The sequence below is a fragment of the Caretta caretta genome, chromosome 7 (genome assembly GCF_965140235.1).
Source record: "Caretta caretta isolate rCarCar2 chromosome 7, rCarCar1.hap1, whole genome shotgun sequence".
NCBI classification, from domain to species: Eukaryota; Metazoa; Chordata; order Testudines; family Cheloniidae; genus Caretta; species Caretta caretta.
The window spans coordinates 21,559,343-21,583,964 of record NC_134212.1 but is presented as its reverse complement, the minus strand read 5'-3'; the positions used below and the strand labels follow the sequence as shown (position 1 = coordinate 21,583,964).

At 44.4% G+C, this 24,622-nt stretch overlaps 1 protein-coding gene and 1 pseudogene across 1 annotated transcript in view; both read left to right on the top strand.

The window, feature by feature from the left end:
• The first annotated feature begins 3,826 nt into the window (after positions 1–3,826).
• Positions 3,827–4,322, top strand: LOC125640679 (small ribosomal subunit protein uS13-like; annotated as a pseudogene).
• A 6,280-nt stretch (positions 4,323–10,602) lies between these two features.
• Positions 10,603–24,622, top strand: part of CHST13 (carbohydrate sulfotransferase 13) — a 66,313-nt gene continuing 52,293 nt past the window's right edge. Inside the window, exon 1 of the mRNA XM_048859528.2 lies at positions 10,603–11,246. Coding sequence (XP_048715485.1) covers positions 11,153–11,246 — 94 coding nt within the window. The 5' untranslated portion in view covers positions 10,603–11,152. The remainder of the gene's footprint in view (positions 11,247–24,622) is intronic.

The window sequence follows — 24,622 nt, the reverse complement described above, 5'->3', positions numbered from 1 at the left end:
TGGCAGCAAGACTTGAAAATGACAAGGGTGCAACCTCTCGTCACTGAAGCACCAGACTCTCTTAGCCTACCAAGCGTTACTACCTTAGGCCTCAAACCTGCAAAGACGTATGCACTTGCTTAACCTTATGCATTGTGTGTCACCCCACAATCAAAGCTAACAGGACTATACACACTATGTAAGGATAAGCACATTTGTTAGTCTTCGCCGGATTGGCATCTTACTTCATAAATTGTCTGACTGAGGTCAATGGGATTACTCAACGAGTAAGGAGCTACTCAGTGTGAGTAAAGGTTGCAGAATGTGATCCTAGATTTAGAAGACACACATGCAGCCTCGCATTGCTTTGTTTATGTTATAACTATTGGGTTATCTTTCCAGAGGAAAGCTGGGCCTTGGTAATCTTAACTCTTGATCCTTCCTATTGTTCCTATAGGGCCCAATCCTGTAACACTTACCACTGCTTATTGGGCTTGATTTCTCCATTGCCCCGAACCTTGTGAAGTCATTTACATCAGTGCCAAGTAGGTTTTAAAATGCTATCATAGCAGAGTGGTCATGTTTATACCTACTCTGCACGATGAAAGTGATTATAGCAGGTGCTAGAAAATGGAGAATCAGGCCCATTGATTTCAGTGGAACTACTTCAGACACTGAGTACTACATCTGCTAGTGATTGCACTACACCTGATAGAGTTTGCAGGATAAGGCCCACCCTTGTTAATTTGTAAATGTGGCAGAATTGGGCCCTTCTTTCATAGGACATACACTGTGTATTTTTTTTTGTAATCGTATGTAGGGTGTAGGTAACGGCTTCTGATTGCCTTTAGTTATGGGAATGTGCACAAAGTGAAGTTGGGGAGGAAAGTAATTCATTGCTGAAGTCAAATTCGGGTGTGTGCATTCATTTATTCACAGATAGAGGATGCTAGTTAACTAAACTTTGCAGAAAAAACATATTTCAATTCTTCCCTCAAACCCCCACATTTATGCCATTTAAACTTACATTCCACATGATTCCCCATTGCCAGTAGAAGTCCTCCCTTCTTGGTAATTACATTCTGCCTTATTAAATCCTTCGAGCACTTTGATTTGGATATGACTCTACTTCCTTCACTTCCCACCCTACGCTGTTGCGCCACCCTGCAGTTCGCTGTGAGATGGCTGCCACATCCCACCCCAGAAGTGGCAGAGTTTTAGAAGTGGATGAAGTGGTTCCTGCAGTTGTCATTAGCTGAAGCACTTCTGGATGAAAATCTCTAGGTAAATGCAACGTATTAAGAAACAAGCAGATGATGCCCAAGCTCTTAGTCATGTGACTCATTCAAGTCAATAGGAAAAATAAGTCTAAAATCCAGAGCAAGTGCTCTTAATTCAGAGATGTACAGACACATAGGTACTAGGTTGAGCTACCCAGTGGGTATCACATCAAGCCATTTAACGTCTGTTTATAAGACCCCCTCATCTTGACAGGCACATTGTGAACTGATGCTTGGATTTCAGCAGGTGGCGCTGTTGCCAATGCCTAGTGAAAGCTGTTTACATTGGCCTAGTCGAGCAGGAATCAAGCAAGTTGGGGTGAAATGAAAACGCGGTCCTGAAAGGTTGCTTTCCAGGACAGCAGGGGAACGGGGCCCTGGGAGACATTGTGGATGTATCATTGCAGATTCCTAACCAATTTCAAATGAAACGAATGATTATTTAATCTGCAGTCAGCTCATCCTTGTACCCAGTGTTTAGGCTTCATTTCACTCTGTGATAAGGGACTCGAGGAGCAACTAGCCTTTTCAAAGGAGCACGCAGAGGGAGGGTTAGTGATGAGCTTCTATAATTCAGATGAAGCATCTCCTACAGGCAATGGACTGCAGGTACTGCATTTTTGGCAGACACAAGGACCTGCTTGCTCAGCCATGGAACAGACCCAACCCAGGCAAGTAGCAGCGCAAGCTTCCTTCTGCACTGCCTGGCCACTGGGCCTCCTCCCTGAACTAGAGTGATCACCTCTAATCTCCAGGCACCTCTAATTCAGTGTTCGGTGCTTCTGATGAGGCTGGCAACAATGAATTAGTGCCTAATGCAGTGGTGGGTTTTGTGGTGCAGACATACATCAATTAAGAGCTGGGCTGAGACCAGTAAACTCATTTCGCATAGGCCACTGAACAGCCATCAGATAGATTTTGTTTTAATATGTAATATATGTGTATAGATCATAGGTCAGTAATTCCCTGTCCTTTCCATACAGCGGCCAATCTAGCTGGGACCTGCAACCCCATTTGGAAAAGGAGGGATGGCTCAGTGGTTATGGTGGTAGCTTAGGGCTTGAAAAACCTAGGTTCAGTTTCTCGTTCTGCCACAGACTTGCTGTGTGACCTTGGGCAAGTCACTTAGCCTCTCTGTGCATCAGTTCCCCATTGGTACAATGGGGATAATAGCAACTCCTTCCATCACAGGAGGATAAAGATTGTGAGGTGCTCAGATATTGTGGCAATGGGAGCTGTAGATAGAAGATTGATAGAAACATGGAGATGGCAAGCTACTGACACCTGTGTGAGAGCCCATGTTATACATTTATTATCCTTCCTTGGAGCACACTTGCCCTTTCAAGGGGTTCTGAGCACGCACAATTCCCTTGGATCTGTGGGGGACTGAGCATTTTTCAGGATCAAGGCACTCAGAAAGTGGCAAACATGCTCTAAGGGCAGATGGACCAAATGACTTTACAGTGGGTGCAGAGTTCGTTTACAATGGAATGTAAATACCTAGCATATCACGACTTAACAGCGTTCTTACCCTTAGCTCATCTAACCCTTGGGCTCTTAACAGCATATTGACCTCAAGACATGTAAAGTGCAATCCAGCGTACACTGATATGACCACAAATATTCCAGTGCCCAACCCTTTTGGCATGAAATATAAACAAGGGACAGCATGAGCCAACAGATCCTTGCCTGGTTTTTAGCTTTGCAACTTTTAAAAAAATCTAGTAAATGCTAAGGATTTGATTATTTCATCAACTCCTATACGAGTTTGATTGTTTCATTAACTCCTGTGGGCTTCGGGCCAGATTTTCAAAGGTATTTAGGCACTGGAAGATTCCCACTGTGCAAATAATTGATTTTTCCAGTACAGTGGCCGAACCAAAACATCAAAAATAAAACAAAAATTCATTTCAGGTCACCCCAATATAATATTTTATTTTATTTTTATTTTTTGAAACCTGAATTTTTTCTTAAAAAAGTTGTGGGTTGAGCAAAACATTTTGTTTAATTATTGAGGGTTTTTTAACCTTCTTAAAATCGAAATAAAATCTGAAAAGAAAAATAATTTTGACTGAAAATGAAAACATTTTCTTTCAAAAATGTCTAAACCAAAACATTTTTGGGTGTGTGGTTTTGGTGGGTTGGTTTTTGTTTTTTGTTTTGGGGAGGCTAGGACGGGATTACCAAAGCAACACAGCAAATTAGACACGAATTCACAACATGTTTCAGTTAACCAGCATTTTTCACCGAAAAAAAAGTTGAGGCCAAAACACTTTGCTTACCACTACTCACGGTGCAAGTGGGCGCCTCATGGCATTTTCAAAAGTCTGAGGCGCCTCTGAAAATTCCGTGAGACAGCCTAAACACCTGTCAAAAGCTGGTCCTTTTCTACTTAAAACTCGGGCTCAGGCTAAAAATGTTGGATATGGATTCAATTTTCAAACCCCACCTCTTTTCCCTTGCGAAGTTGAAGGATCTTGAGGAGTTTGGTTTGGTTGCTTCAGATATTCATTGTTCTGTAACTTTATACTGAGTGAGTGACTAAGTAACTGCCTTTTAATGCGGAGTAGCCGCCATGTCTCTTGTGATCCCTGAGAAATTCCAGCGTATCTTGCGAGAGATGGGCGATGGAAAATCGCCTTCGCCATCACCACCATCAAGGGTGTGGGTCGACACTACGCTCATGTGGTGCTGAGGAAAGCGGACATTGGCCTGACCAAGAGGGCTGGGGAACTGACAGATGATGAGGTGGAGAGTGTCATCACTATCATGCAGAACCCCCATCAGTACAAGATCCCCGACTGGTTCCTCAACAGGCAGAAGGACGTCAAAGACAGCAAATACAGCCAGGTTCTGGCCAACGGGCTGGACAGCAAACTGCGTGAGGACCTGGAGTGGCTAAAGAAAATCAAGCTGCATCGGGGCCTACGCCACTTCTGGGGGCTGCGCGTGTGGGGCCAGCACACCAAGATGACCAGGCGCCGGGCCAGAACCGTCAGTGTCTCCAAGAAGAAGTAGTGTCTGCCCTGTGTCTGCAATAAAGTGCTGTTCTCAAAATAAATAAATAAATAAAATAAATAACAAGTGTCCCTACCCTCTCCCCCACCTATGGAACCTTAAGATGGTGAAAAGACTCTGCAGAAACAAAAACAGTGCAGTAAGCCAGGGGGTTTCCTAAAGGGGGAATGTTTATAAACAGAAATCAGACCACATTAACATAAGCCCACAAACCTTTCCCCAACTAATTCCTATTGGCCTGAGATCATGCCTCTAACTTTTCCTCAGCCACTCTCCCCCATTAGCTGGCTTATAGTTCTTCCCCGGAGCTCCTGTACAAGGAGAGTTGATCCTTGAGCCCCTCCTAGAGCTGATGATTATTATTTGTATTGTTGTAATGCCCAGTCATAGACCAAGACCCCATTGTGCTAGGCACTGTACAAACAACGAATAAAGAGATGGTCCCTGCCCCAATCTCTTTGCAATCTAAGTTGCAATCTAAGTATAAGATAAGACAAAAAATGGATATAGACTGGTGGGGCAATCCAAGGAAACAGTGAGACAATATTGGTAGGCATTGATCTCAGGACACCAGAAGCCTAACCTATTAGGTTAGCTGTTAAGATTAGCTGAGGTTAATGTCTTGTTCACTGGGGACAAGACAGTGCCACTGAACGCAGTGAAAGCACATCAGGGTCACAATCATCGTATTATTTGTATGGTGCCTCTTGAGCCTGCCTGACACTAGCATGGAAAAGTCCTAGCAAAAGTCAGCATGCAACTAGTTCAGCGCTGGAGCCAGATTCTGCTCTGCTTTACCCCAGTTTTGTGCCAATGTAAACCCACTTACTTAGTGATGTTACTCCTGATTTATGGTGGTATAAGCGAAGCAGAATCAGACCCACTGTGTACACACGTCAATTTACAATCCAGCGTTAGTTTGACAGACGTTATAGGTGGCTCGCTTTTACACCTTGAGCTGTACCCTGGTTTTTAATAGTAAGTATTTAATAACCAGAGACACATGAAAGGATTTGTATTCTTGCAGGGGAGCAGGAAAATAATCTTAAGAAAAAATGTGTGTTTAACACTGACTTTCAATCATTCATATTGCAATGACCAAAATAAACTAGCTGAGTTTAGAAAGAAATCACACATGGCATTTTATTGATGATGGTGTTGAAGCTTTGAACACTGATGATCGACCACATCCTGCTCTGCTTACTCACATGAGTAATCCCACTGATCCCGGTGAGTGCAGTCACATGAAAAGAGTGAACAAGATTTGGCTCACTGAGTCCATTGTGTATAATGGGGCTCTTCAATTAGAATCTAGAATTTCAGTCTTTCATAGGGCAGTGTTCTTCAGGTAATAAATCATCATCAGCTGTTTAGTAATTTTCTCTCTTGCCCTGAGCCCGCAGACTCTGCATCTGCCTTCAGCCCAAGTCTCCCATTCAGAGCTGGTCAGTACCTCTCTTTAATTAAATGGAGAGGTTGCTGTTTGGTTGCTTTAAAGAATGCTCAACTCACCCCAAGGCAGGGGCTAAGAGTGTTGCCTCCACTATATTGTGCTGTAAGGTACAATCCTACATCAGTTTTACACCACTGTGTTCAAGATAGTTACTCACAACTTATTCTTGTGTAGCTGATCGGAGAATCAAGCCCTTGTACTCAATTTCACAGCAAATTCTGCGATAGTTTACTGTCAGCTGTAACGCATTTGCGATCTAGACCGTGGTGTGTGATTTGTTCTCACGAAATATGTAAACTGAGTAATCACACTTTGATATAAATGTAAATGCAGGGTCAGCTTCTGATCTCAGTCCAACCTCAGCAAATCTGGAATAACTCTAATGAAATCAGTGGAATTGCTCCAGATTTATACTGCTGTAAGTAAAAGGAGAATCTGACCCAAAGGGAACTGGACTAGAGGATATATCTACTCTGCTTAATTTTGCTTCCAAGATTAACATTCATTTAAACCACAGCACTATATAAAATGATTAATAATAAGTGGGCCAAATCCTGCCTTATTGGGGCAAAATTTTAACTGATAGTGCAGGATTGGGATCACAATGACTACTATATTAGCCTTAATAAATATGAAAAAGCTCATAAGAATATAAGAATGGTCATACTGAGTCAGACCAAAGGTCCATCTAGCCCAGTATCCTGTCTTCCGACAGTGGCCAATGCCAGGTGCCCCAGAGGGAATGAACAGAACAGGTAATGACCAAGTGATCCATCTCCTGTTGCCCATTCCCAGCTTCTGGCAAATAAAGGCTAGGGACACCATCCCTGTTGATCCTGGCTAATAGCCATTGATGGACCTATCCTCCATGAACTTATCTAGTTCTTTTTTGAACCCTGTTATAGTCTTGGCCTTCACAACATCCTCTGGCAAGGAGTTCCACAGTTTGACTGTGCATTGTGTGAAAAAATACTTCCTTTTGTTTGTTTTAAACCTGGTGCCTATTAATTTCATTTGGTGACCCCTCGTCTTGTGTTATGAGAAGGCGTAAATAACACTTCCTTATTTACTTTCTCCATACCAGTCATGATTTTATAGACCTCTATCACATCATATCATACCTCTTAGTTGTCTCTTTTCCAAGCTGAAAAGTCCCAGTCTTATTAATCTCTCCTCATATGGCAGCCATTCCATACCCCTAATCATTTTTGTTGCCCTCTTCTGAACCTTTTCCAACTCCAGTATATCTTTTTTGAGATGGGGTGACCACATCTGCACACAGTATTCAAGATGTGGGCCTACCATGTCTTTATATAGGGGCAATGTGATATTTTCTGTCTTATTATCTATCCTTTTATTAATGATTCTCAACATTCTGTTTGCTTTTTTGACTGCCGTTGTACATTGAGTGGATGTTTTCAGAGAACTATCCACAATGACTCCAAGAGCTCTTTCTTGAGTGGTAACAGCCAATTTAGACCTCATCATTTTATATGTATAGTTGAGATTATGTTTTCCACTGTGCATTCCTTTGCATTTATCAACATTTAATTTCATCTGCCATTTTGTTGCCCCGTCACCCAGTTTTGAGAGATCCTTTTGTAGCTCTTCACAGTCTGCCTGGGTCTTAACTATCTTGAGCAATTTTGTATCATCTGCAAATTTTGCCACCTGTTTACCCCTTTTTCCGGATCATTTATGAATATGTTGAATAGGACTGGTCCCAGTACAGACCCCTGGGGGACAGCACTATTTACCTCTCTCCATTCTGAAAACTGTCCTTTTATTCCTACCCTTTGTTTCCTATCTTTTAACCAGTTACCAGTCCATGAGAGGATCTTCCCTCTTATCCCATGACAGCTTACTTTGCTTAAGAGCCTTCAGTGAGGGACCTTGTCAAAGTCTTTCTGAAAATCTAAGTACACTATATCCACTGGTTTCCCTTTGTCCCCATGCTTGTTGACCCCCTCAAAGAATTCTAGTAGATTGGTGAGGCATGGTTTCCCTTTACAAAAACCATGTTGACTATTCCCCAACAAATTATGTTGAGCGATGTGTCTGACAGTTTTGTTCTTTACTATAGTTTCAACCAGTTTGCCTGGTACTTTGCATTTATCAACTAGTACTGAAGTTGCCTATTATTACTCCTAACACATGCCTGCTTTAGGCCAGTAACTGCTGTTTTTCATGCTTCCCAACCCAAAAATAATTATTCTAAGCCCTTCACTCTTTAATTTGTTCTCATTTGCCCCCTCTTTGGAAAGAAAAATCCTGCATTTTATTTCTGTATCCACGTTTAGAGAGACAAGTTGAGTGAGGTAATATCTTTTATTGGACCAACTTCTGTTGGTGAGAGAGACAAGCTTTCCAGCTCTGTGTAAGCTCAAAAGCTTGTCTCTCTCACCATCAGATCTCTCTCACAATTTCCATCCCACCACCAACCTCAGCCTGGTCCAGTCCACACAAGAAATCCACTTCCTGGACACTACAGTGCTAATAAACAATGGCCACATAAACACCACCCTATACCGGAAACCTACTGACCGCTATTCCTACCTGCATGCCTCCAGCTTTCACCCTGACCACACCACACGATCCATCGTCTACAGCCAAGCTCTGCGATACAACCGCATTTGCTCCAACCCCTCAGACAGAGACAAACACCTACAAGATCTCTGTCAAGCTTTCTTACAACTACAATACCCACCTGCAGAAGTAAAGAAACAGATTGATAGAGCCAGAAGAGTTCCCAGAAGTTACCTACTACAGGACAGGCCTAACAAAGAAAATAACAGAACGCCACTAGCCGTCACCTTCAGCCCCCAACTAAAACCCCTCCAACGCATTATTAAGGATCTACAACCTATCCTAAAGGATGACCCAACACTCTCACAAGTCTTGGGAGACAGGCCAGTCCTTGCCTACAGACAGCCCCGCAACCTGAAGCAAATACTCACCAACAACCACATACCACACAACAGAACCACTAACCCAGGAACTTATCCTTGCAACAAAGCCCGTTGCCAATTGTGCCCACATATCTATTCAGGGGACACCATCACAGGGCCTAATAACATCAGCCACACTATCAGAGGCTCGTTCACCTGCACATCCACCAATGTGATATATGCCATCATGTGCCAGCAATGCCCCTCTGCCATGTACATTGGTCAAACTGGACAGTCTCTACGTAAAAGAATAAATGGACACAAATCAGATGTCAAGAATTATAACATTCATAAACCAGTCGGAGAACACTTCAATCTCTCTGGTCACGCAATCACAGACATGAAGGTCGCTATCTTAAAACAAAAAAACTTCAAATCCAGACTCCAGCGAGAAACTGCTGAATTGGAATTCATTTGCAAATTGGATACTATTAATTTAGGCTTAAATAGAGACTGGGAGTGGCTAAGTCATTATGCAAGGTAGCCTGTTTCCTCTTGTTTTTTCCTACCCCCCCCCCCCCAGATGTTCTGGTTTAACTTGGATTTAAACTTGGAGAGTGGTCAGTTTAGATGAGCTATTACCAGCAGGAGAGTGAGTTTGTGTGTGTATGGGGGTGGGGGGGATGTGAGAAAACCTGGATCTATGCAGGAAATAGCCCGACTTGATTATGTAAAGAGTTGTCACTTTGGATGGGCTAGCACCAGCAGGAGAGTGAATTTGTGTGGGGGGGTGGAGGGTGAGAAAACCTGGATTTGTGCTGGAAATGGCCCACCTGTTGATCACTTTAGATAAGCTATTACCAGCAGGACAGTGGGGTGGGAGGAGGTATTGTTTCATATTCTCTGTGTGTATATAAAGTCTGCTGCAGTTTCCACGGTATACATCTGATGAAGTGAGCTGTAGCTCACGAAAGCTCATGCTCAAATAAATTGGTTAGTCTCTAAGGTGCCACAAGTACTCCTTTTCTTTTTGCGAATACAGACTAACACGGCTGTTCCTCTGAAACCTGTCTCTTCTATAGAACTCCATAGGTTGATTTAGTGACTCCACAGAAAAGGGTCTCATTCTCTGTTAAGTTCTACAGGATATTTCCATAAGGCTAGCCTTAAACTAGGAAATATGAAGAGACAAAATCTGAAGCCAGGTATTGCTTGTGGGCCACAGGGGGATGGATCACTTGATGATTACCTGTTCTGTTCATTTCCTGTGGGGCACCTGACATTGGCCACTGTCAGGGGACAGGATACTGGGCTAGAGGGCCTTTGAACTGACGCAGTATGTCCTTCTTATGGGTATTTCACATTTCTTATGGGTATTTTGACGAATAGAAAACTCTCAAGGCACTGCAATTATTCATAGCTCTTTGTTTGCCCCCAGGGTATTTTAGTCCAGTCCTATATGGTTTATTGACGAGTGATCATTTAAATGTGTAATGTTATTGGAAACAATTGTGATTTAATGGCAATAGCAATTTTTGTGCTGCAGGAAGGTGCTGGAGGTTGGTCAGAACTTTCCTCTGCCTTCTTTGCAGCTCAGAAACTACAGCCTTGTTTCCACTCCCAGGTGACTAGTAGGTGAAACTGACCAGCCTTCAATTGTCTGATCGTTGTTGTTATTTGGGTTACAATGGCACTTTTCGGCCCAAACTGAGATTCCGGGCCCACTGCACTAGATGCTATAGGAAAGCAGGGGGGGCTGGGCGTTTGGCCCGGCTGCTGGAGTTGTCTAACCCAGTGAGCCAAGCCCGGCGAAGGGGCGAGATTTCTGAGCTGAATGAAACGCTGAGCCGACCCCGAAGGTGGAAAGCCAGGTGAGGGCTGTGCCAGGACCCGCCGCCGCGCGGGGACACAGAGGTGCTGCCAGACGGAATCTTTTGTAACAGCGAGCACGTGGGGCCGCCTTCCTCCCCCGGCCGGGGCAATCGCTGCACACACGGGCGCGGGCCAGGGCTTCTCTCCCGTCCACGTGCCGCTCCCCCCGCGGAGCCCCCAGCTGGAGCGCGGCCAGTCCCAGCCCAGCAACTTCGGGAACTCGCCGCGAGCGCTGGCGGGTCTGTAACTCAGCGGGACGGGTCCATGCAGCGGGCGGGGGGACGCTGCCAGCCGGCCCCCTAAACGAGCCAGGCGAGCGCGCCTCCCGGGCTGGGACCCCCCAGACGGCGGGCAGGGCCTTTGCCCAAAGCGGCTGCTGGGAAGGGAGCGGGGCTTGCCCAGGTGTGTGCGCCCGTCCTCCTCTCACCCACCCCCCCCCGGCCGGGAGCGGGTTAGTACAGCCCGGTGTGTGTGTGTGGAGAGAGGCTTCCCTGTGCCCTGGGGCAGCGGCGGCCGCGGCGGAGCGTCGGGCGGGGCTCGGGTTCCAGCGCCCCCCGGGCCATGCCCAGCTGCAGCCGCGGCAGCAGAAGCAGCTCGCTGGCCGCCCGCTGCCCCGAGGGGAGCCCCTCCGCCCCTGTAGCGGGCTTTGCCCCGGCGCGAGGATGAGGAAAAGCCGGGTGCAGCGGATGGTCCTGGCCACTTGTCTGGGCTCCTTCCTCCTGGTGATTTTCTACTTCCAAAGCAGCCTGAACCCAGGTGAGTGACATGGTCGCAGACCCCAGCCGGCCGGATCTCTGCCCGCTCCCCCGGCACGGCCCCTTCTCTGTGTGTCTGTGTCCCGGCTCCCCGTCCCTCGCTCGGGGAACCTGCGCCCTGCAAAGGTGTGGGCGCGCCGCTGAATTTGCCCAAGTTTCGGCTGCTCAGTTGCAACGAGCCGTCCGCATATCAAAGAGCGCAACGTCCCCGGCTCCGGGACAGCTGGGGCCAGGGGCAGTTTCGGGGGTTACAGCAGGACACGGGCTGAGCCGAGTCTCGCTGAGATCAATGGAAAGACTCCCTCTGACTTCCAGGGGAGTGGGGCCCTAAGTCCGCAGGAACTCCCTGGAGATCAGCGGGACTACTCGCTGGCTCTGAACTCGGAACCGAGCCCTTTGTTTCAGACGTTCACCTAGGTGCAGTTAGGTTTATGCACTTCGTTGTGTGCTCAGAGCCAGATGTATAGAGACAGTCTGGCCAGCTGGCATTTGCTTACTGCACATAAAGTCCTGCTTATGTTGAATGAGTGAAAACTCCCTGGGGAATACACTTGGCGTTTACGTATTTTTCAGCTGCAATCATTTACCTTCACTTTGTATCTTGTTTGTAAGGGGAAGGAAAATGCGATGAGTGTAATTAATAGATATATGAATTTCACATATTCAAATATCCATTTTAAAAAACAACTTTTTTTGGATCTGTTCCCAGATGGCTGCCTGTAGTAGAGTAGATTTGATTTGATGAAGTCAAGGAACACACCAATCTAAAATCTGCACTCGGTATTTGAATTAAAATGTCTTTAATGCTGTGATACAGACTAACAAAGGTGAAAGATTTCAGAGGAACAGCCGTGTTAGTCTGTATTCGCAAAAAGAAAAGGAGTACTTGTGGCACCTTAGAGACTAACCAATTTATTTGAGCATGAGCTTTCGTGAGCTACAGCTCACTTCATCAGATGCATACCGGAACAGGTCTCAGGTGTCATATGTCACACCTAGACCTATTGAAGTGCATCAAAAAATCCAGTTAAATTGTTGTCCCGCTATGGAAAGGAATATCTTTAATGTCTGTTGTCAGTAATACATTGTGCTTGGGGAGAAGATCCTATAGGAGCAGAACTAGAAAATAAACAGACTTGTACTAAAAGGGTGAGAAGTTTCACTGCCTGCTTTCTGCTCTTTCCTTGAAAAAGGAATTGCTTCCTATTTCCAAGAGATATTATTAGGTAATTCCCATAGTTTAACAATGCACTGGTGTCTTCTGATAACAGCAGAGATTAATCAATGGTGCTTTTAAAGTTATCTCCTCAAATTCAAAATACCTGTTGGACATAAGTTAGTAGATTTTTACCACTTTGGACTAAATGAGATGTAATTTCCATTTTATAGTAGTTATTCCATCACTTTAATACTCTTTTCTTGAAAATAAAAATACATAACTTGTTGGCTAAATAGTGTCTGATTTGAAAAGTGTATTAGGTTTGTGTGTGTGTGTTATGCTTACTGTTAGAAGTTTACTAAACGAGCTGTGCAGTCCTAGAAAACTGCATTCAGTTTTCTATTAATCAATAATGTATACTTTAAAATGAATATCTGCGGTATGATTTTGATATTTGGAACATTCAGTAGAAAAATGCTGCAATGGATCAGTTAAGTATCTATGTAGCAGCTGTGTTAGTCTGTATTCGTAAAAAGGAAATAAGTACTTGTGGCACCTTAGAGACTAATGAAAGCTTATGCTCAAATAAATTGGTTAGTCTCTATGGTGCCACAAGTACTCCTTTCCTTTTTAAGTATCTATGCATCCAACAGAGAGAGGTCCAAATTTTACATTAACTTCACTGGAATTGCACTGGTGTAATTGAGAGGAGAATCTGGTCTGTTATATGATTTTACTGTGGCTTTTTTTTTTTTTTAAACAGGAGGATGCCTTCATGGGTGCTGATCCTGAAGACACTTACGCACATGTTTAACTTTAATCCTATGAGTACTCCCGGTATTGATCTGAACGGAATTACTCACAGGGTTAAAGTTAAACATGAGCAAAAATGTTTGCTGGTTCAGGCAATCAAACTCAGTGACAGAATCACTACAACTGCATTGGAATGAGATAATTTAATTACCTATCTGGAACTCATGCTGGCGAGGTGCTGAGTGCCTCCTGTTGAGTTTGTTGGAAATTAAGTGCCCTCAATGCAAGGAACATCCCCTTAATTCAGAAAAGGTATCATTTTTGAGAGGTCTCACAGATGAGCATATTTCATATAAAATGAGGTTTCTTTGCAGGTAAAGAGATAGGGGCAAATCCTCAGGTGGTATAAATGGTCATCGCTCCTGACTATTGAATGAGTCACAGGGACACGCTTGTAATCTGAAATCATGAGAGTTAAGGGTAGTTTCCAGTATTGCAGCTGCCCCTCCGTGTCCTTCTTCAGTTCTTGTGGTTTTGCAGCTCCCTTTCCCTATGTAGATTGAGTGCTGTCAAATGCAGAAAACAAGCAAGCTGAAAAATATCATTTTCTCTTAGTTGAGATAAAATTGAGATTTATCACTTAGATTTTAGGTGTTGTTTGTAGCAATAGTAGGTAACCAATTTCAGACAGAAGTGTGGTTATTTTTTATTTGTTTTTAGTGGCTCTTTAAGTTGTTTGGTGTGTTTCTAGTATTACAAAAAAGCATTCCAGAGCAAGAGGTAGTCCCACAAGTCCCCTTCAAAGCAATCAAATGGTTTTTCCATTGTTGCTAAGCTAGGTTCTTCAGATTGTATTTCACATGAAACCTAAAGTGCGTAAATTGTAACTGATCGATCAGTGCTAAAGGCACATATAGATTCTGCCATCATTTGAGCCGGAATCAAGGCTTAAAATTGTGAGAGGCTGAGAGAGACAAATGATCATCTTATTAGATGTAGAAAAGCACTTAAAGGGCTTGATCTGCATGGAAGAGAAATAATTTAATCAGTAAAATTCCCACCTTTAAATATGCCTCTGTTTGGAGCAGCTGGCACTGAAATAACAAGTCATATAGAAATAGGGCACTCCTATTTCGAAGTCAGAGTGTGATGCACAGACTTATACTAAAATATAGTAGAATCTCTGAATTACCAACACCTCGGGAATGGGGGTTGTTCATAACTCTGAACAAAACATTATGGTTGTTCTTTCAAAAGTTTTACAACTGAACATTGAATTACTACAGCTTTGAAACTTTACTATGCAGAAGAAAAATGCTGCTTTCCCTTTATTTTTTTCATAGTTTACATTTAACACAGTACTGTACTGTATTTGCTTTTTTGTCTCTCCTGCTGCCTGATTGCATACTTCTGGTTCCCAGTGAGGTGTGTAGTTGACTGGTCAGTTCATAACTCCGGTGTTGGTAACTCTGAGGTTCTACTGTAACTAAAAGTGTGAATTACCATTGATTTGGTTATTTCATTTCCAGTTTCCATGTAGACAAGGCCTCTGACCACAAGCCATCCCCCTTGCTAGTGCAGGATACAGGGATCAAACTTGTTTCCATCAAAGTCAAAGGCAAAATCCCCGTTGTCCTTGGTGGAAGCAGAATCAGGCTTGTATGGCTGAATCCTACTTGCAAGTACATCAGTGTAAAGCCTGCATAACTCACTGACTGCGGGCTACTCCAGAGTTACACGTGTCTGACCGAGGGCAGAATCTGGACCTTAGTCTTTGTCATGGGGAGAGGATGCATCTGATATTAAACTTGGTAACACATTTGATTTTAGCCAGAATTACAAAATACAGATGTAACTCTTTGTAAAACCTCTTGAAATAAACGTTTAGCGTTGGAATCTAATGCACACTTTGAGCTCGACTCTGATCTCGCTTACGTTGGTGTCTGTCCAGTGAGGTCTCGGATTGACTCTGGTGTAACCAACGTCGGAATCTGATCCTCCGTTTTTCTCCTCCAGCTTTTACTGAGCTTGTGCCTCATTGGCTGTGTCTCCACAAGCTTTGTCCACCCCAGATTTCCCATCAGAGCTAACCCTGGTGCAGCTTCCCCTGTGGTAGCAACAGTGGGAGTGCTAGTGTGGAGTAGGCTCCAGCAGATGCTTGGGTTTTTACCGTTGTGCCATTTAACCCCACTGAAACTTCAGCAAAACCAGGGGGGGAGTGAGCCCAGCTGATTGAACAGTCCTGCAGGGGAACCTATGGGTTTGCAATTTGCATTAACCTTCACCGTACTGGCATTTTCCACACTGCCAAGCTGAGGAATGTTTTAGGTTTTGTGTGACATTTGCAGTCTCCAAAGTGGTTAAACAAATGGCCACTCCATCCCACAGGAATTTGAATATTTCCTATATAAAAGAGAAAAGTCTCTGAAGAAAGCTTTGTAAGGGACATATGACTCTGCGGGGCCTGATTCTCCATTAACCATTGTAAATCAGGAGTAGCTCCATTGAAGCCAATGGGGTTTCACTGGTATAAGTGAGTGGAGAAACCAACAGGCCCCTTGTGCATAAGGCATTTCAATTCGTGACTTTGGTGTCTGTCTATTGGTGAAGGCCCACGGGGCTACGGAGTCATAGTGAAATGCATGTGTAGCTACTACCAGCCCCCTCTGGCTGCAAAACAGTCAGGATTTTCCTCTGTGCATTTATTGACTCTTGCACCCTTGTTTACTAGACTCCAGTGGCAGTTCAGGGTGCCTTGCAGGATTGGGGTTTGCTTCGGCTAATGTATTCAAAGTGCTGTATTCATACAGTCATAGCATTTAATGCCAGAAGGGAGTGTTAGCTCATCTATTCTGAGCTCCTGTGTGTCACTGGCCACTAAACTTCATCCACTTTCCTTTGTATTGAGACCAATACCTTTGTTTGATTAAACCGCTCTTCTAGAAAGGCATCCATCTTGATCTGAAGACCTCCAGAGGTGGAGAATCCACCACTTCCCTTAGGAGTTTTGTTCCCGTGGTTAATCTCCCTTGCTATTGCAAAATTGAGGGCTTATTCCTAATTTGAATTTGCCATTGATTCTTGTTGTATCTTTCTGCCCTAGATTAAACAGCCTTTTAGTACCCAATACTGCAGAGGGGGGGGAGGGCTAGCTCAATGGTTTGAGCATTGGCCTGCTAAACCCAGGGTTGTGAGTTCAATCCTTGAGGGGGCCATTTGGGATCTGGGGCAAAAATTGGGGATTGGTTCTGTTTTGAGCAGGGGGTTGGACTAGATGACCTCCTGTGGTCCCTTCCAACCCTGATATTCTATGATCCTGCATTTTCTAGAGTTCTTTGCCGTCCAGCTGTTGGTGTGAGTTGTTGAACCTCCAAAGATGCCTTTGAGTGCCAACACCAGGGCCTTACACCGCCCTTGATCCAAGCACACAGGTCCTGCTGACTTTAGGAGGACTTTTGCTGCCCATCCACAACAGCATATAGCTCATGAATTTTTTGGCACTCAGTAAGCTCAGGGAAAGCTATTTCTTTCCAACTAAGTTCTATGTCTGGCGTCCTAGGTACTGCATCTCCTATAAAGCCTTGAATTGCATTCACAATTACATCCCCTAATGACCTGAATGTTAATGAAAGGAATGGCAGAAGGGGCCCTGATGTCGCACATGCTCTGATATTGTACAAGCCATTAATATTTGCAGTTGGTTGTGAAATAATGCCTAAGAAAAGAAAGGGAAAGTGAAACTTGCAGCGTAGCTGACATTCCTTTAAAGCTTCTGTTCTGAAACTTGCCCATGTAAAGGGGCCCTGTCTTGCTCCCCTCATGCACCTGGCCCCAGCTGTTGACATTGTCGCCATTAAAAGGTTTTTTTTTTGCTACTTTTTACTCATGTTAGACCCGCAGAAGCAGCCCAGCTGTGGCAGAGTGAGCTGGAGTGGGGATCGTGATCAAGTATCAGGGAGATGCAACCACGTTGGCCTTCCTATATTACCAACTGTAAGAGGCATCCTAGCTCGATGGGAAGCAGATTTTGTGGGAAAAGAGGAATTCCGTTATGGAAAATATTGAAATCCTATTGAACATCCATTCATTTGAGTGATTCATCGAGACACAGTAGCTATAAGATGAGCCTATTTCCTGCTTGTACCTGTTGTGCTTTTCCTCACAGAAGAACTCGGTTTTTGTTTTTTGCTTTCAAGACATGGCTGTGTGACTTTAGAACTAATTCCCAGTGCTGTTCACGCCAGCTGTGACTCGTCGTGTGGCATTTACGCTGTGTGAGATATCAGCCCAAGCTCCTGAATTTTGGATCTTCCACATCCAGATCCAAATTTGGTGGAGTTTGGATCTGGGGGGGGATTTGGTCCAGGCCCACCTCTACCTTGTACATAGTTAATAAACCCATGATCTCCTTTGAGCAAAGTGGCTCTAACGGACACTACACTCGCTAGGTCACTCAAGCCAAGATTTTCAAAGGTGACTAATGATTTTTGGGTGCATCCATTTTTGGGTCCCAAACTTGAGGTGTCTTAAAGGGGGCTAATTTTTAAAGAGTACTGAGATCTGCCAAAACCAGGCCATTTTAAGGTGTCTCAATTAGGCACCCAAAACTGATAGTAACTTTTGAAAATCTTGGCCAGAGTGAGCTGTCACAGTCAACTCTGGATTTGTCCCCACTGGGAAAATGCCCAGCAGTGCAGCTGTACTAGTGGTAGCATCAGTGGGAATTTCCCCCCTAAAATTCCCTACTGCAGGCCTGGCCACTAAGACTGGGGGAGCGGGGAAAATGTTTTAATTCATATCTTTCAAAATTTCTTGATGACAAATTAATAGTGTGCTCTTCCCCAGTGCTTTTCAGGTAAGGTGCTCAAAGTGCTTTATGATAATTATTTAAATAATATTTTACATCATCCCTGTGGCATATGTAAATATTATTACACCCATCTTGCAGCTGGGGGAAACTGAGGCATAGAGCTGTTAAGTGACTTGTCCAAGGCCACACAGAGTTGGGCCCCGAATCTGCAAATACACATGGGCTTAGGTTTAAATGGGGCTACTCGTGCTTAAAGTTAAGCGTGTGTGTAAGTATTTGCAGGAGTGGGGCATTAGCAGAGCTAAGAATAGGATTTATGGGTCCTACTCCCAACCCCCTCCCCCCATGGTCTGCTCAAACCACTAGACTAGGGTTGCCAACATTGTATTTCAAAAATAAAGGAATGTTTTCTTAGCACCCCACCTCCCAATATTATTATTATTTTATTATTTAATTTATTAATAATAATGAGTACTCACCTACATTCGCCAGGGCTATTTCTTACTGCTTTTTGCTGCACTCAGCAACTCCCGATCTTATTGTACAGAGATGAAGAAATAAGAGATGTTCCTGAGAATAAGGGACTGTTGGCAACCCTACCTAGACAACAGTTCCTCTGCATTTTTTTAAAAAAAGTTTATTTTTCATTCAAAGATTAGGGTAAAATCCGACACTGTTGAAATAATGGTAAAACTCCTATTGCCTTCAATAGGATCCGTGTTTCCTTCCTAGTTTTAAATTATAATAATTCAGGGAAATGAATACATCAGAATGACCCAATACTACTCAAACCATTGTGTTGTAGTTACTCCAAATGTCCACTTGGGGTTGCATCATTGTCTTATGTCTTAAAAAAATGCAATGTTGATCTTGTCTTTGCTATCCACTAGCAAATGAATGCAAGTGAAATCCCAAGTAGCATCAAGAGACGCATGCTCTGCCTTCTCTTACCTCGTTGGGTACTCACCTGTGTATTGAGCCTGGTCCTGCAAACTCTCTGTGCTTGGAACTCCTGCTGGAGCCAACTGGGATTTTGTGCACAGAGGGCTTGCTTGTTCAGAGCTTCTTAGCAGCTGACCGACCCAATTCTAAATCTTTCCAGATAACGGTGCTGATCTGACTTCCCTTTGGTTTGTGCAACATGACAGGCACTGGTGTGAAAATATAAGGGACCCTCCGGGGCTTTTATCCATTTGCTTTTGTTGCAGATGAGTTGCGTGAGTTTTTTTCAGCTCATGTTCTGGTTTTTAGCTGTATGAAATCCGAGAGGCAGTAACTGAGTTGTAAGAGGCAATATACTAGTGCGCTGTTAAAACAATTGGCCAGTATGTCAACAGAGGCATTAGATAGCACTGTCTGGAATGCCAGTTCCCACACACTGCTTGCGTTTGCTTGTGTTGAAAGGAAGGCGTGTAACATAGAATCTGTGACCTACTCTTGTGGACTCACTGGCTGGCTCTGCACTCGAACATGGATCCGTAATGAAGTCCATATGTTCCTGAGGGCCAATCCTTTCATGTGGAATGCTTTCTAGTCCCTCTTGGGTTTGTTCAGTTTCCTGACGGTCTGTGATAATTGCAAGAGATTTGAGAGAGGGCAAGTGTGGGACTTAGCTTGTCTGGAAGTTTATTCCGAATCTGCAGAAAAGAGACCGAAGATGGTGATCCTGGGGTCTTTGCCATATTGATCCAGGCCTTTTTCATCCCAGGGTTTGGTTCATTCAGTGCACCCGGCTTGGGGCTACATCTCATGAATGATGTCTGCTGGCTAGTTCACTCTTTTTACTCAAAAAGAAAAGGAGTACTTGTGGCACCTTAGAGACTAACCAATTTATTTGAGCATGAGCTTTCGTGAGCTACAGCTCACTTCATCAGATGCCATGCTCAAATAAATTGGTTAGTCTCTAAGGTGCCACAAGTACTCCTTTTCTTTTTGCGAATACAGACTAACACGGCTGCCTCTGAAATCTCTTTTTACTCAGGTTGGGTCCCTGGGTCTCTCTGAAACAGGCTCATCCCTTGTGTATTACTGCATGTGTGGAGATCCAGCAAGCTAGCAGCCTTCATATCTAATGGAGAGGGGGGCTGGAGGCGGGGCATTCTCAGTGAGATGATCTGTGACTGTTTCACTTCTGGCATTGATTGGCCAGAGCCCAAATTTACTGATCTTCAAGTCACACAGTACTTTCTCCCAGCTGTTTTCTGATGAGGGCAAGGGTTAGAGTAAGGGAGAGTGAGGAGAGCACAAATTTCCATCCCCTGGCTAAAAGCAGAGGGAACTCTCCCTCCTCCTTGACAGGCACTGTTCCAATCTACCTTAACCCCTGGGTGGGGCTGAGGAGGTGGTTGGGGAGAGCTCTATATTCGGGGAAGCAAAGTAGGAGAGTCTTATTTTGGATGATGTGGCTGTGTGTGTGCTGATGCAGCTCCGATAGCTGCGACATGTGCCCAGATCACAGGATTGAAGTCGTCTTTGGGCTAAATGGTATGAGCTGTAGTGAGGAGAGCCATGCCAGGCAATCGATGTATCCCCTGGGCACCAGTCATCATTTGGCCACTCTATGGAGCCAGTATGATAAATGTGTCAATGTGTGTCTTTAATCCGATGATGTTCCCCAAGGCTCTGCTGATGAGTGAGGTACATTAAACAAACAGGAAGGCAGAACCCTCTCTGGCATACCACTTCCAGCCTTCACTTCTAACACAAGTGACACATTGCCGGAAGCCAGACTAAGTGATCACAATGGTCCCTGCTGACCTTTAAATCTATGGAGTTTCACACAGTTGGGGAGTCTTGAGAGAATGGCTGTCCTACCAGCCAAACAGCGGGAAGCTCAACCAGAGAAAAGGAACCCTCTTGGTGGACAGATCTGGTTCTGATTCTGTAATTACTGCTTATGTCTTGATAGCAGGATGGGCCCAATCCCACCATGAAGTTACTGGGAGTTGGTAGCATGCAAGGTAGACGATAGCTCTAATAGCAGAGCTGCTTGGAAAATGGAGTTCTTTTAGTGGAAACTTTTTCAACTTCAACATTTTTTCGATTTAAAACAAAAAACAAAAAAATTCAAAAGAAGGAAAAAAATCATTCTTGTGACATAAGAAAGAAAACCCCCAAACTGAAGAGTTTTTGATTTTTGGTTTTTCGATGAAAAGTCAACGTTTTTCGCAGCAGGCAGAGACTCTAGTGAAAAGTTTCATTTAGTAAAACAACCACTTTTCTGTCAAAAACCAGGTTTGATGGAAAATTTTCAAGCCACCTTCCCCGCAGACAAGGCTGAGCTTCATGGTTTTCCCACCATCACTTTCATTTGACAGAGACCTGACTCTGAAATACACCCCAAGCAGGGGCAGCACTGAACACAGTTTTTGGAAGAGCTTCTGAATAATCCAGTGAGGACAACTGGCTGGGCCAGTTCAGGCAGAATCATGCACTGTCCAGAACACAGTTCTGACAGCCAGTCTGAAGCTGGCAACTGAATACTCTCTTGATGGACAAATAATCTGAACCTCATTTGTAAAACCAAATTATTAAAACCACTTTTCCATCAGCTGCTGCTTGGAGAATTCCCCCAAAGGAAGTCACAGAACCTGTTACGGGAGCTGGAATTTATCATGTGATGAGTTGTCTTACCTGACTGCTGTTTTCCATGTATATTTTAATTTAAAGCATTACAACTCTGTTTTAATCCCCCTGCAAGCACAACGCTCCCCAGAACTTGTTATAAAACTGTTTATAATAGTGGCTTTTATTTGCTTGACTCTGTTTTAGACACATCTGGACAGATGCCCATATTCTCATTAAAATGCACTTACGGACCATCAGACAATCCGATGGTAGGTCTCACTGAACATCTGCAGTTAGAGATCGGCCCAAATCACAAGGCCAGCTGTGAACCACCATCAACCATGGGTCCTTGTGTACACTGAAGCTTTTGCACTGTCGTAGCTACACTGTTTAGATGTGCTGCAGCAGTAGGATCGGGCTTGCACCAACATACTTACCCAAATGCAGGGGTAAGTCACTGGTGCATGTCTAAATTTGGGAGTTGCACCAGTGTAACTATATCAATTTAGTTACATCAGTGCAGATTTCTATTCTGTATAGGTTCTTATACTGTGCTTGTCACTGTACTATCTGAGGGTATGTTTACACTGCAATAAAAGACCCATGACAGAGAGTCTGGGACAACTGGCGCAGGCTCATGGGGCTTGTGCTACAGGGCAAAAAACAGCAGTGGAGCTGTTCAGGCTTGAGCTGGAGCCTGGGCTCTGTAACCTGGTGAGGGGGGAGGTTCTTGGAGCCCAGGTTTCAGCCTGAGCCTGCAGGTCTACACTGCTATTTTTAGCCCTGTAGCGTGAGCCCAAGTCAGTTATCCAGGCTCTCAGCTCTGCTGCTGTGGGTTTTTTATTGCAGTGTAGGCATATTCTGAGTGCCTTCCGGTACTGCATTGAGCAACAGGGCTACCCATCTGTCAGGTGGTGTTTGTGCCTTAGTCTAGACAAGCCCAGAGCTGAAATTCAGATCTGCATTGGCAGCCTGATTCGCTCATGCTCTGCACCCTGTGTAAGCATATTCACCAGTGGAAAGTGGGTGAGAAATGCTACCAGATCAGAATGGCAGAGTTAGCCTCTCCTGTTGCCCAGGTGTAGATGACTACAGGCAGGAAAAGGCAGGTCCTTGAACTTTATGTTCGGGGTCCAACTCTTGTTCCATTCATTGCAAGCAAAAGATGCCACATGCTGTGAACTACAGTAGCTGTTCTTAAGTTGTCCCATGACAACCGTCAGCTTGTGCATTTTAAACACACACCAAGGCAGGCCTGACATTCTTCTTGCTGTTGAAATTTTTAAAAATGAAATAAATATTAGACTAGATAATATAGGTGAACAGTTATTGGTGTGATTTGGGCATGCAGTTGCCATTGTTTGCACATAGAAAGGGCTGATGCACAAAACTGGTTTGAGTTGTGTGCACAATAATAGTCATGGCACACCAGTGGGAGAGATTTTGTGTGTATCCAACCCTGGATGCACGTGTGAATTAAGATTTGCAGCCCCAGCCTGCACACGTGTATCAACAGTTGTGTGTGCAAGTTGGGGACGCACACATTTTTAGATGTGAAAAAATTGTCTCTTTGAAAGCAGTTTAGTGCCAGGTTCATTTAATTACTTCTTGCTGCTCCTTCCTGTGTTTGCAAAGCAACTCTATGATGTGGTCCCTCTCCTCAGGATCTAACCGTCTACTCTGGCTGAGTACAATACACACATTTAACCCAGGAGGCATGAGAACTGGCACAGACAGGTCTGTAGGAGATTGGCAGTGCAAAGGTTGGCAACACAGAGCACAGGTAATGCGCTCTTGTGCATGGGAAGAGAGAGTTGATGATAGCTTCTTTGATATATCGCAGCTTAATAATACATTTATATGGTGCCTTGAGGGTCCCTTAACCAGTATCTCTCATTTGCAGTTCACCCTGGAAAGGTGAACCTTGGTTTCAGTTTGCTGTACTATGGCACAGGACCTGAAATTATCCAGTAATAATAATTTAACTTATTTTGAACATGGCCTTTTGATGGAGGATCTCAAAGCACTGTGCCAATGTTAATTGTTACAACAACCCTGCGGATAGGGAAGTATTCTCCCCACAAGGCATGGCGGGATTTGCCCAATTTATTTCCCACTGACTTCCTTAGGAGTTGAGGGCATTCAACACTTTGCAGGATCAAGGCTAGTTCCACTTGCATTGAAATCATTGCTGTTGACATCAGTGGATACAAGAGAGGGCTTGGAGTCAGCTGGAAATAAAACCCAGGGTTCTTGACTCCCAAGCCTCTGATCTAGCCACTAGCACACACTCCCACCCTTGAAAAGGAGGCAGACTGTGGGCATCATAATCTGTTATCTTTAGAGAGCATATTGCTATGCAACTGAGGTCCAGATACCTGTCTGGGTCAGAGGCTTTGGTTTGATCCCGTGCTTAGTTAGGATAACTTGATATTGATTTATTTTCCCCTCCATTCTGCAGTGTTCCCCGTTTTCTAAGTCCCCATGTTTAAGTACAGCTAACCCTTTGACAGTAAATATCCCCGCTGCCTCTTGAGAGGGAGCAACCTGGGAAAGCTGCAGGGCTTTAAACTGTTTACTTTTCACACCTCCATTCTTTATATTGGATGGTTTGTGCATGCCCTGTTGGCTCTGCTTGTGGAACGCTCTGTGAAGAACTCTCGCTAGGATGGGGATGATCCCATGGCGAGCCTGTTGTGGATCCTTCTTGTTTATTCACCTCCTTCTAAATACCCGCTTTCACTGAAGTCCTTCGGGGTATGGCATGTAGCTGCCTACAATGGACCATGTTTGCTTGACATTTTACTTCTGGCCTGCCCAGTGCCACTTGAAAGAGCAAATACCCATCAAATCTATTTCTAAAGGGGAGAATAGCCTACGTTGTGCTGTTGGGGGGGGGGAAAGGCCAGTGGTGGGAATCAAGACCTCTAGCATTGTCTCCTTTATGGCCTGCTTGGACTCTGTCTTCTGTCTAATATCACTTTCCTAGTAGTGATCCTGTAGCCGCCAATGAAATCCCCTCCATGCAGGCAAAACCTCAGTCTCGGGCCTAAAGCCTGAGGTTAGGCAGGTATGCGAGAGAGCTGAG